The sequence below is a fragment of the Apostichopus japonicus genome, chromosome 8 (assembly GCF_037975245.1).
Source record: "Apostichopus japonicus isolate 1M-3 chromosome 8, ASM3797524v1, whole genome shotgun sequence".
In the NCBI taxonomy this organism is placed as follows: Eukaryota; Metazoa; Echinodermata; class Holothuroidea; order Aspidochirotida; family Stichopodidae; genus Apostichopus; species Apostichopus japonicus.
Window position 1 is genome coordinate 30,292,273 of NC_092568.1, and position 12,628 is coordinate 30,304,900.

The following is a 12,628-nucleotide window of genomic DNA, read 5'->3' on the forward strand; positions in this document are numbered from 1 at the left end:
TTTTTGTTTTATTGCTCTTTAACATGCGATTAATACTGATATAGTGTCTAGGTAAATACCAATTGAAACAAAGCACCCAGTTGGGTGATTTTTTCCTCCTTTCTTTATTATATTTTCATATCATGCTTCAAAGCACTTGTATTACCATTACCAGCATTCTGAATATTCTATTTAGATAAAAGGTTTGAAATTGTGCATGTAGTCAGTAAAGAGTACTTTGAAGTCTGACCTGAAAGTACTGAATAAATTGCTACAAAGCGTTAAAAAAATTGTCCCCACTGGCTGTAAACACTGACTTGGGACAATGTGTTCTCTACTGTATGTTCATAATCCCACTTCATACAGGCACTTGTATTGACAGTATGAGCAGTATGAATATGGTGTTTCTATCGGATAGAGGTTTGGAATTGTTCGTACTGGTCAATACGAGTGCTTTTGAAGCGCGACCTGGAAGTACTGTATCGAGCGCAGGGTTGCCAGTGTTTAGATGATGCTACCGGCCAAATTGGAAGTTAACAATTTTCAGCTAATCTTTCGTCAAATTATAAAATTTCCAAAAATTCAATTTGAGCTTTCATTTTCCACCCACAGATGAAATTTGAAAAAACGGCATTGCATTTTATTACTCGTTCTGCCTGTCAAAATTGCAGACCAAATTCAAAAAGTTGCTGTCAAGTGCTCTTTGGATAGGATCGTGCTCTATTTGTAGATATTAAGTGGTCTCTCAGACGATCTCAAGAGCACTGCAAATCTGTGGCACATATAGAAATCAATGTTTTAGGTTTCTCTTGTGTGAACAAAAATGACAACCCATAATACTGTTAGTGACCACTTGATAAGTTGTGGTTTTCTTCCAGCGCAAACCTGTACAGCAAATGTTTCACGTGTCCACAGTAGCATACATTCCCAAAACCAGTTCTTGGTACGGCAGGGAGTAAACTATCGAGTATCGCTTTGTAAAATGATATGCAAAACTGGCATATTGCTTTACAAACGCAACGCTGCATAGCAATTCTCTATTCACAGGAACCGTAGCAATTTATAAGAGAAAGTCGTAACTGCCTTCCAAACTGCTGCACAAAATTTGAACGCTAACTTATTTCCCTGTATAGTGGCCAAAAGTTGAGTATACATAATGTTATGTTAGGCTGTAGCTAACACATAGTTTATGGTGCATTCCATTAAATGTTAAACCTAACGACTTTTTCTACCCTGTTGCATGGGGGGTTTGGACCTACCTGTTCGTGGCCTGTACCTAGCTGAATGAACATAGGAGCCACAGTAGTGAAACATGATTTCATGAGGTGTAATTTTCTCCTCCCCTTTCAGGAGGGGGAAGATGTTCTTCCCGTCTAAGACTTTAGAGGCTGGGGTCGGGACGCCGACCATACTGGCCACAGTCGGGAGCATGTCTGCCATGTGTGTTGGTTCATCCACCTCTGAACCAGGTTCAAACACACCAGGAAAACGAAGTATCGTCGGAAGACGGATTCCACCCTCATATGTGTTGGTTTTGCCCCCTAAATATGAAAAGAAAAAGAGTGAAGAGTATTGCTTGAATATTATTTTGAATACATATGCTTAGAAACTTAACACAAGATTGGAATAGTTTATGAGAAATAAAGTTCTTCTGCAAGACAGAAAATGCAGACAATATAAACTGGGCTGAAGGGGCGAGGTTGGGGAGGGTGAGAAGGGGAGGTGGGGAAAGGGAGGGGTTTGGCTTGACATTATCACAATGCACATACAGTTTTACTGTAAATAATTGAATGTTCTGGCAATAATAACAACCCTAATTGCTGTGAGAAAAGTTTGTCGCCTAAACTTGACGTTACGATTAAGCAAAAAATCAATATGTGCAAACGTGCCCCGTTTGAACGTGCCACATGGTTAAATGTACCTTGTGTCTAACAGGTTTAGAAACAGATGTACGAGACATGTATTTTTATGTACAGACAGATTACATTACACTGCCATGGTAGAACATGTTCGAGCCAGAATCAATGCCTATCCGTTGTTACGAAAAAATTGTTAAACCATCTTTGGCTTTTTTTTTAAATAGTCTGGTAGATGAATAGAAGAGACACTATGTTGTGCATAGCCTTGGTAGGGTAGCCATGCGTTAAACAGATCAGAAACTATGTTATATGACATTGGGGATAATCTGTATCATCTGGCAGTTTTGATTAATGATGCAACACTTGGCGATCAAACTTGATGGAGGATTCTCTTTGGTCGGTTTCGTCAATCAGACACCCAACGGCAATTTTTGGGAACAAATGGTGATCCTTTCCACCTCAGTACCCTACTGGAACTGACTAAATGTGTAATTGCTTCCAGATGCATGACGACCACAATGTTTCACGGACGTAATATCATTTTACATCCGCCTTGACAAATGCTGGCCTCAGTTATGTTTCATCTTAAACATTGGATGCTCATAAAGGGAGAGCCACTGTACACATCATTAGTTCATACTGTACCAAATAAAGAACTAGAGTGCTTTGCTTCATCAGTTCACAGATTACGCTTACAGGCACCTACGTAATCTTTTCCTTTCATGGTTGAGAAGTTTATTTGTAAGACTGTGGCAGATGTAGTTAAAAAGTAAGTTATATAGCATGTATAGAAGAAAAGTCGGTTTGGATATTTCTTATACTGTACAACAAAGGGAATAAACAAGCGATGACATGTATTTCTGTGATTATTTTTATATTTACCATAGTAGGAGAACAAACTCACCATTCTGGTTTTTACTGCTTTATTTATTTTTGTTTATTGTTGTTTTGCTGCTGTGTGTTTTATATGTGAGTAATATGCTTCTTGGGGTGACAGCATATTTCCCAATAGATTGTTAGTTCATCTAGGCTGATGATTACTTATAAGCAACACACTTTGAATGCACATGCAAATAACTTTCTACCAGACATTCCAGCATGTTGCTAAGGTCCCTGAGGGGGTACAGTGTTAAAACAATTACCAACTCACTGTAGACATTGTTGAGTGACAGTGCTAATACCGTGAGGAGACAGGTATAAACCAAGACAATCTTGAAAAAAAAGACACCAACAATGCTATCATTGTTGTATCACAACCAGAGCAGCGTTTCAGAAAAAAATTCCCACCGCCAAAATCACAAAAATAAAGCATAATTTACGAGTGGGAAAGGAAGCACTGCTACTTCTAATAACCAAAACGATTGAGTTTATTGAACCTTCTTCAGTCCGACTTATGTCTACAGGAGATCTGTGAAATGTTTCTACTTAAAGCTGTCTTCGACAAAAAAGACTTCATAGGAGAGTATTTTCCTGCTGATCTGGGTAAGAGACATGATCAAGAGGAATGAGGAATTCCTTGAGGCAGTAATGAGGTTCTGACTCTGCTGTTATTGGTTGGACTGAATTTTTAGTCTTTCATGGACCCTGTTAACAGCAAACAATACTCCTCTGGGATTTGAATAATCAATCCATTTTGTTGCTTGAGGACTTTTTCACACCTTGTTCACATTCTGTACTGAAACTTGACTCTGCTTTACCTATTGCAAAAATGCTGTTTTCCAGGTACTCAACTCTTCATATATGTGATGTCGCAAAGTAGACCAACAAAATACATTCTACATGCAGGGAAAACCCTTTAACTCTAAAAACATCAATTACTGTGTTTTAAATAGACGACTGAAATACAGTATAACACTCTCGGAGGTCTAGCAGTTCTCTGTGATGGAAGAACACACTCTTGCAGTTGAATGTAAACATGGCATAATACTTACCTATCTCTTTTGTACTTCTGCACTTCCTTATCTAACCTAACTATCTAATCTGGTCAAATTTAGTGCTCCACCCTCCCCCCCCCCCCCCCATATGAAACATCAATTAAATCTCACCTTCTGTTTACACATAAAATGGATTGGTATCATCAAAACCAAATATTGATAAACTGAAAGTGGGCCTTTAAGTAACATCATTTTTATAAAATGTATCACAGTACCTTTCGTAGCAGTAGACATGTCCTAAAGTTAGGACACTGATACAGATATTTTCTATACAGATGGATGGATTTTTGAAAGTTCAGAGCATATTGGGCTTTTGCTATATCAATACAGCACAATTATAGATGTTGACTGTATGAAAGACCATACAAATCAATGTTACCAATATTATTGATACATAAGATGTTACCAATATTATTGATATACATATACGATGTTACAAAGATTATTGATATGTTTCTAATATTATTGATATAAATATGATATTACCAATATTATTCATACATATACAATGTTTCCAATATTATTGATATATATACGATGTTACCAATATTATTGATATACATATATGATGTTACCAAGATTATTGATATGTTTCCAATATTATTGATATATATATATATATATATATATATATAATATTACCAATATTATTGATACATATACAATGTTACAAATATTATATACGATGTTACCAATATTATTGATATATATACCATGTGATCAATATTATTGATATATATATGATGTTACCAATATTATTGATACATAAACAATGTTACCAATATTATTGATATGTTACCAATATTATTGATATATATATATACGATGTTACCAATATTATTAATATATAGATATACACCAAGTCACCAACCGACCGTACTTCTGGATCGATTCCTCTGTACCTACCCCTGTACACCCCGTTCCATCCTCCTTCTCGCATTCCGTCATCCGACCGCTCCTCTATATGGGCGCCATTGTCAGATGTCAAATAAACCAAGGTGTTGTTTTCCAAGCCTAGCTTCTTTAGTGCCAACATCAACTCCCCCACGCTCCAGTCTATCTCTTCCACGGCAGCTCCGTAGATGCCGTGTTCGCTCTTATCGATGAAGCGCTTTGAGCTGAAAATTTGAGTGTGGGCCTGAATGTGCGACATCACTAGGAAGAACGGTTCGTTTTGGTTTCTCTCTATGAAAGATATGGCCCTCCTCGTCAACCTCTGATTGAGGTTATCGTAACTTAACGGTTGTTCTATAACCTTCCTGTTCTCCATCAGTATGCAGTTCATGAGGCCCATGGTCTTCATCATGAAGTACAAGCTGAACGTTAATATGGTCGCGAAGGTGACGATGACCCGGAATCCGTTCTTGCCGATGAATCCGTTCATTCGGAGATAGATAGCTCCTGCCACGACGGCAAAGAATGCTAGGAATATATCCCTGTACACCGTGCTTCTCCAGACTTGCCATACGCTGCCATGTCCGCAATCTTTCAGGTTTGTCAGCGGCAGTCCGTAGAAGTAGTCAAACCCTTGCCCGTTGGGGTCCGAGCAAGCGTCTTCTGATTCGCAGTTGATACCAAGATGCCATTTACCTATTGAAATCGAGAGTAAAAATGTCTTACGTTAACACAAACAAAAGTACGAACCGAAAAGGAATCGCAAACACAAACCACAAAGGAAAAGGAATTGCCAAAAAATATAAAAAAGTAGAGAAAGGAAGAAAGCTGCTTTCTTTTGCGTTTTGTGGTGTACGGTAACTTTTGTGTGGTAACTACGGTAACTAACATAACTTGGCGTAATGGGTGTGGAATACATATGTACCTGCACACTGGCAGACAATGTACTGTAGCTGCAATGCTTGACAGCCAACTTGTGAGTGCCACGTTTCTAAACGTTACGGTTAAATTCTAATCAACACAGCCTCGATAGCAACGGCTAGAATTTATACAGCGCAAGAGGGTAAACATCAATTTTTACATTCTGATCAGCATTTTCACGATTTATTTCAGCCACATAATACTGTAATTATACAATAAATTTTGATGCACGCACAAAGTTAGGGAAATTGGTTTCAACTAGGGTTCTACTCTCAATGCTTTCAATACAAATATTAAATCTATATTTCATTTTGGCAGAATCTAATAAATCGAAGCATTGGTGAAATTGAGTAGTTGGGGGATAAATCGAAAGCCAAATCAAAGAGATCGTAACTACCCTTGACCTTTAAAACAGACGTTCTCTTAACACCATGGTGAAGTAATATAACCGCATACTGTCCTATTACTACTGTATGGTAATAGCTAGGCTCATTTAGATGTTTACCATCAGACAGCAATATTAAAGCCGAAATCGGCAAAAACCAGGAAAGCTACTAGATAAGTCACATATTCTTTCCGGCAAAACCTCTCGAATGCAGCAATTTTGTTGATATGATGCCATGGTGTTGATTGTCTGAATTTGCTGACCTAATAACGCAAGTTTTTGCTTCTCTGTTGCCATGTGAACGATTCTTCCAATGAGGTTAATAATATTAAAATTTATATAAAACTATGTTAAATTCCGTGGCTGGTTCTAGGAATAAGAAGGGTACAGTACATTTAATTTCATAACAGCAGTAATTACGAGGATGTATCGCAATTGCTCGTTTATAAATATGTGATATGGAAAAGCTGATTACAGAGACTAAACCTACGACAGCAAACAAGCCAATGTTCAAATCCTTCCATTTATTATGCTTAGTCAAGTTTCAGTAAGAAGTAGTGGTTTGTGGATGGAAATGTGTAGGGATGGAAACTAACCAATATATACAATTCGGATGTCTTGGTTGAAACAATGGTAATCTTTGTTTGGGTAATATTGTGTAGATTCAGTCAAAGTTACTGAATAATTGCAGAAAGCTTCTCTTAAATCTTCATCTAAAGCTATCCAACCCTGTTTTAAGGAAGACACATCCAACCATCATCACTGGACTATATATCATGATAGGAAAGACTGTCATGAACAATTCCTCAAAAAGCTAAGAAAAAACTTAATCCAGTTTGGGAGATGTTCCTACAGAAAAAAGGCTGAGGACTTGATCAAGTCTAAATAATGACATCATCCAACCGCACATGCGAGCAGTTTTGTTACTGTATGTGTTTGGTCTATTTATTATTTTTATGGATTATTCACTACAACGGAGATGGGTTTTGCAAATGCTGAATCAAAAATATTAAATCTCTTAACATGATGCCAACGGTTCTACTTTCAATACCGTTAAATATTCCACCTTGGGAAATATGAATAGAGAAATAAAGAATAGGTAAATTTGCTTTTAAAATCTGGCATCACAGTCCATTGAGAAAATGACAGCAAAAATGGCACCTAGGATATCTCACAAACGAGCAAGATCTTTTTGCTCATCACAAAGATCTCTTTGATCATATTGAATAAGTTAAAGATGACGGCTTGATTTGTGTCTCCTTTAGGGCCAATGGCATTTACAGGACTCACAATTGCAAACATATTCATTTCTAGTCAACTCCATGCAGTATCAATACATCAACACACCATGGTATCATCTTAGGCCAAGTTAGTGTTAACCACCATATCACACAAAACTACAGGGTAGGGGAGAGTTCAGACGAAACAGACCAAGCTACAGAATAGAGATATGGTTTCAACCTTAATCTACCAAATATCAAAAGTTGAATATTAAACTAAGGAAAAATCAAATATAACAAGCAGTCAACACAACCAAAGAAAAAAAAGCCAACTGTTTGATTACAACTAAGTGGTTGACACACAATCAAAAATGCAACTTAATCATTAAAGTCTAGGGGGGGGGGGGGGAATGGGGAACATTAAGTCAATATATATAATTCTGTTAGTTTGTTGTAATATGTTAAACTGTACCTATTAACCCTGTTGCATAGCCGGCCTCATTCTTTAACATCTCTGCGATGGTGGTTTCAGAAGGGGGCATGGAAGCTATCGAGGATACATAGATGATTACTCTGATCAGGTGATTGGAGGCGAGACCTTTGGGTAAAGAAAACAAAGAAAGCAGATATATACTTGTTATTGTTATATCAAACATCAAATGCAATCTAATTCAGAAAATCCAAACCACTTTGATACTTGTACAAATAAATCTTATCTAAAGTATACACAGATTAGTAACAAATTATGTACATACAAGGTATAAAAAGTACAACAAACAACCTATTATAGAAGTTAATCATTTCTTGAATGAATGACCTGAGGTTTCGATATCTTTGCCAATTAAATTTGTGAAGTAAACAATTGTGATACAATGTTATATCTGCTAGATGTAACCACATGTAGTTAATAAATAGCAGGGGTGCTGAGCTCTTGGTGCCATACCTAGTGAACTAGCCTCACTGTGTCTGACACACACTGCTGAATATGTAACAGAAAGGACGTACGGTATTTGTGAGAGATTTGCAGGGTTTATTTGGGGGCCGTGCTCATTTGTGGGGTCTTCAGACTTCACATTATCCTCTTATCTTATGATTGAATATGAACATTACATTATACATTCACAAGATCAGCAGATACTTTTGATTTTGTGAATCTCAGGATGGTTGATACTGTACATTCAGGAGGGAGGATTCAATTGGCAACAAAACTTGGAAATGGCTCAAAAATAAGGGAGACCATATTTCTTATAGATCAGGTAGATGGAAAAGTGCTATCATTGTAATGAGACAGGTGTAGCATAGTTAAAGTCCAGAGCATAAAACTTAAATCTGATCACTTTGACTGTTGCATTGTAACTGCAATCAGAGTGATTGGTTATCCTTATAAGTCTCAGTATTGTACGTGTTTGCCAAATTTAAACTTCGACCTTTCCAGCTTATTGCACTAAAAGCTCCATATCAATATTCATTATTTTTATTGAGTTATTTGTCATTAAACATTTTGAGCTGAATGAAATTCACCAGATTTATTAACGAGTCCGTAGATTCTATAAACTTCAATCAAAATTTGCAAGACCCGCCCAACAGATCGTACGCCAATCAAAACTCTCTGTTTTATTTTTGATCATTAGGCCTAGGACTACTTTCTCTTTCATGGCTATAGCTTGTGTTAGGTCCCTTCTCTTGAGTAGTATCTTTCTGTCGGTCTTACCGACGTAGCTTACGAAATTGTGTCATTTCCTTCCATTGCAATCCCAAAACTGACCGGTTTGGGGATTTACGAATGTTGATCCTTACCTGTCTCCATTTTACTTATGCACTTAATCTAAATAGTCTACAACAGCTGGTAACATTAATAACTATCGCTACCTTCCAAATTCACCATCCTCAAGGCTTACAACTGTTTTTCTAGTGTGATTTAAATCCATAAACAGTTGTTTCCAGACGTTTCCTCCTGGAATTGGGTAAAAAAAGTGGATGATACGATATAAAGGCCTAGGTTTACATCTGTGTAATGAACATGCTGATATGAGCGGTCGCATTGATTTACGGTAAATCGTTTGCGCCATAAGGGCAACAGAAAATAAATATCTTTCTTTCGATTGCAACAACCTTTCACCATTAAACCCCCTTGTTTGACAAATTCATCAGCAAACACGTATTGTGACTTTAAAACGTGGAACTAACTTTAAAAGCGACTGAAACAACAACCCCTCAAGATTTTGGTAATGTTACTTTTCTGTTCACTTTTCAAAAATGAAATCCTTTATATAGACACAAAGGGAACGAAATAAACTGCAAACACTTAAATGTGTTCAACATCCAAGTACGTGGTTGCGTGAGAGACATACACTGTAACAGTTTACAAACACTTCCCACTCAAGTTTCACTTTTGAAGGTAACTGGTGCAAATGTTCCATAACAAGTGTTATGAAGGACATCTCACCTTTCAATCTCACATCCTGTTCAATGGGGTTACCAGCTGTTACTTTATATATACACCCTGAATAGCTTTTGTTTTGAAACAATGAGATCTAAATACCGAGTATTATGTGCACATTATGAATGCTCATATTTGCAGACAATGCTAGGACACTTGCAACTGGGGGGGGGGGGAAGTCTTTAATACAAAAATACTTTTCTCTTTTTCCTGATCTCATGTGATAAACAACACTAGACAATGTAAAACAGGACGTTTGCAAAATTTGGAGATCAAAATTATGTACTCTATAATTACTTACTATTACTGGATTTTTTAATTTTCAGATTTGGATAAAAATCTACAGTAGTGGTATATATGTATAATATGATCTCTTCTGATTTTCGCAATATCCAATACATTTGGGTATAAATGGGTATAGTTGGCTATAGAGGTGGGTTGGTGTCTCCTTCAAGCTCTGCTCTTTCAACGTTGCTTAGGGGCTGCAAAGTTTGTTCAAACACATGATTGTGAATAAATCCAGTATTATTGACCATAATTTACAGTCAAAGAATGATTCATGGGCCGAACAAAAATTGTTTCCTTTATCAAGTTGGTTTATTGAACTTAGAATTATGCAAATGAAGTAGAGAATAATCATAATCAGAATGTAAATCAGATAACTGTGTTTGAACATCACTTATTGTGGTTCAACTGATTAGCTGGCAGTAAACAAGAAGATACAGTACTGTACGTTGATGTAAGAATAATATTTACACAAGACACCGGCATTGTGAAAGGCAACCTTAATTGAAGCAAAACAAAGAGAAACATTTGCACAAAAAGCACTATCATTAAGTCTCCAAATTTCATCTTTCCTCTTTCCTAATATTGTTATCTACCATGTTAAGAACAGCAGTACTACCCACCCATTCATAATAATGGCTACAGTATTAAGCTTGGCCAATATTTGCAGAACTGCAAAACATTGATTTGTGTTAATGCCACAGCATACTGTACATGTTTCCCAATTCCACAAGAAATTATCTTATCTCCATCACTCCCCTTTCCCTGCAATTTACTTTCAACCCTTCCCTCCCCCTCCATATACACATCCTCCCCTTACGAATACTGAACGGCATGAGCATATCATTTGAGATGTGCAATTAATAGGCCGTGCCTATACTTTTCATGTACATTTCGTACATGTATACATGTACATAAAAGTCTGTTCCTAGGAGTTTTGATTTGATTTATTCGCACTCAGATTGTTCAAAATACAAATATACAAAATACAAAAGACAACTATTACAAAGACAAAGTAGACAAAGAGGACGGAAAAGAAAAGAACAAAAAGAGTAACAGGAGCTAAACCCATTAGGCTGACTGAACGTCGGCCCTTTTCCAATGGGGCCCTATAGACGAAAAATTGCACAAAGAATGGAAAAGACTAGGGAACCAATAAATAAGACACAAAAAAAAAAGACACAAAAATTGTTGAGTTGATTATAATCTACTGATAATAGCTTGAATGATTTAGCTTTGAATTACAAATTGAACGAACTATTTTGGACAGAGATGACACCTTTGATAGTCTTTGTAAAGTATGAACCACAGACAATTAGGCTATTGATCTGTAGAATTAATGCATTGAGTGGGAATGAGTACATGTCTGGAGATCCAACGAGTGGGAAGTGAATCATGACAGTCTGCTTTGGTTTATTTTAAGTGAGCCGTGAAATGTCTAACCTATTTAACATTATAACTGTTCATGTGTACATTAAAAAGGCTCTTAGTAAACTAATACCTTTTAAAGCCTTTTACGTTTTTAAAGTGGATAAAAAGCATACCGTGAAGTTAATTGTGTGTCACATACTGCGCTAGCTGTATATAATTATATCAAATTGCTTTCTATTGCCCCTTTAGCGAGAGCATACAGACCTTGTAAAACTGAAAAGTATAGTAACTTCTGATGGATGAGACAACTACCAAAGAATACAAATATTTATTTAAATTCACTGGCAAAAAGAAAATGGACGTCATAATCGTCATTACTGCCCTTATGAGGACAACATTCTCTGCATTCTGAGGACGTGTGTATATACAAAATGTAAAAATTCTCAAAATCACTCTCAAAATCGCCCGTAAGCAGGAAACCCTGGAGGACAATCATAATAATGAATGCAAATTAGAGATTTGACCCTACTATTAGTTGGCAAAGTTGGCATTTATAAGGGTAGATGGAATTATGCGCACACTGACTGATTGTATCGGGGAGTTGTTTATACTGAGCAGCTCTCAGGTCGAACTTTGTATAAATACGAATATGAGATCTCTACAATTATGCAGCCCTTGCAAATCTGAGTAGTTTAATTTGACCTTAATTTGGAAGGGAATAGGGAGCTCAGATGATAGGTGTGCTTCATTTGCTTCCACACTTTTGCTTTTATGTTATGGATAGCTTTACACGCAGTATTTAGATAATAATTAGAAAATGAAATGCTCCGTATAATGTCCTGTACTTGGTCGACAAAAGATCCCCAAAACACTAAAAAAATGTGTAGCTGCTACGTGCTCGTATTTTAGGCCTAGGGTACATGTTCACCAGCAGTTACTACGAGCCGGCAACTACAGCATAACGTGTACTCGCGCATGCTATAAAAAAATAGTTGTGAGGGAATGAATATATTTTATTATTAATTTGTTTTACTAGATCCTCCTGAACTGAACAATTTTTGAAGTGTGTACTTTCTGTTTCCACCAGCAGCAGATAAAACTGATTTTTTTTGTTTACAAGTACTACAAAGTACATGTAGCCATCTATTGATTGATTACATGAGGGTTATTTACATCAAACTTAGGAGATCAATAACATAATTGACGGTGCTCTCGTTAATTAACTCTGGATGTTTTTTTTACACGGTCAGTCTGTGCACAGACTGTGCACAGTACTGTTGTCTGTAGCTTGAAGAGGTTCTTGTGAATTCTAGGAAAAAATTAAATTATATAACAAATGT

At 36.6% G+C, this 12,628-nt stretch overlaps 1 protein-coding gene across 2 annotated transcripts in view; it reads right to left on the reverse strand.

Moving 5' to 3' along the window:
- The window catches only part of LOC139971524 (steryl-sulfatase-like), a 51,598-nt gene that overhangs the window by 11,394 nt on the left and 27,576 nt on the right, over window positions 1-12,628 (reverse strand). For both annotated transcript variants that reach the window (XM_071978083.1, XM_071978081.1), the window contains exons 3-5: window positions 7,665-7,790; window positions 4,679-5,362; window positions 1,239-1,520 (exon numbers count right to left, since the gene is read on the reverse strand). In XM_071978083.1, coding sequence (XP_071834184.1) covers window positions 1,239-1,520; window positions 4,679-5,362; window positions 7,665-7,790 — 1,092 coding nt within the window. The remainder of the gene's footprint in view (window positions 1-1,238; window positions 1,521-4,678; window positions 5,363-7,664; window positions 7,791-12,628) is intronic.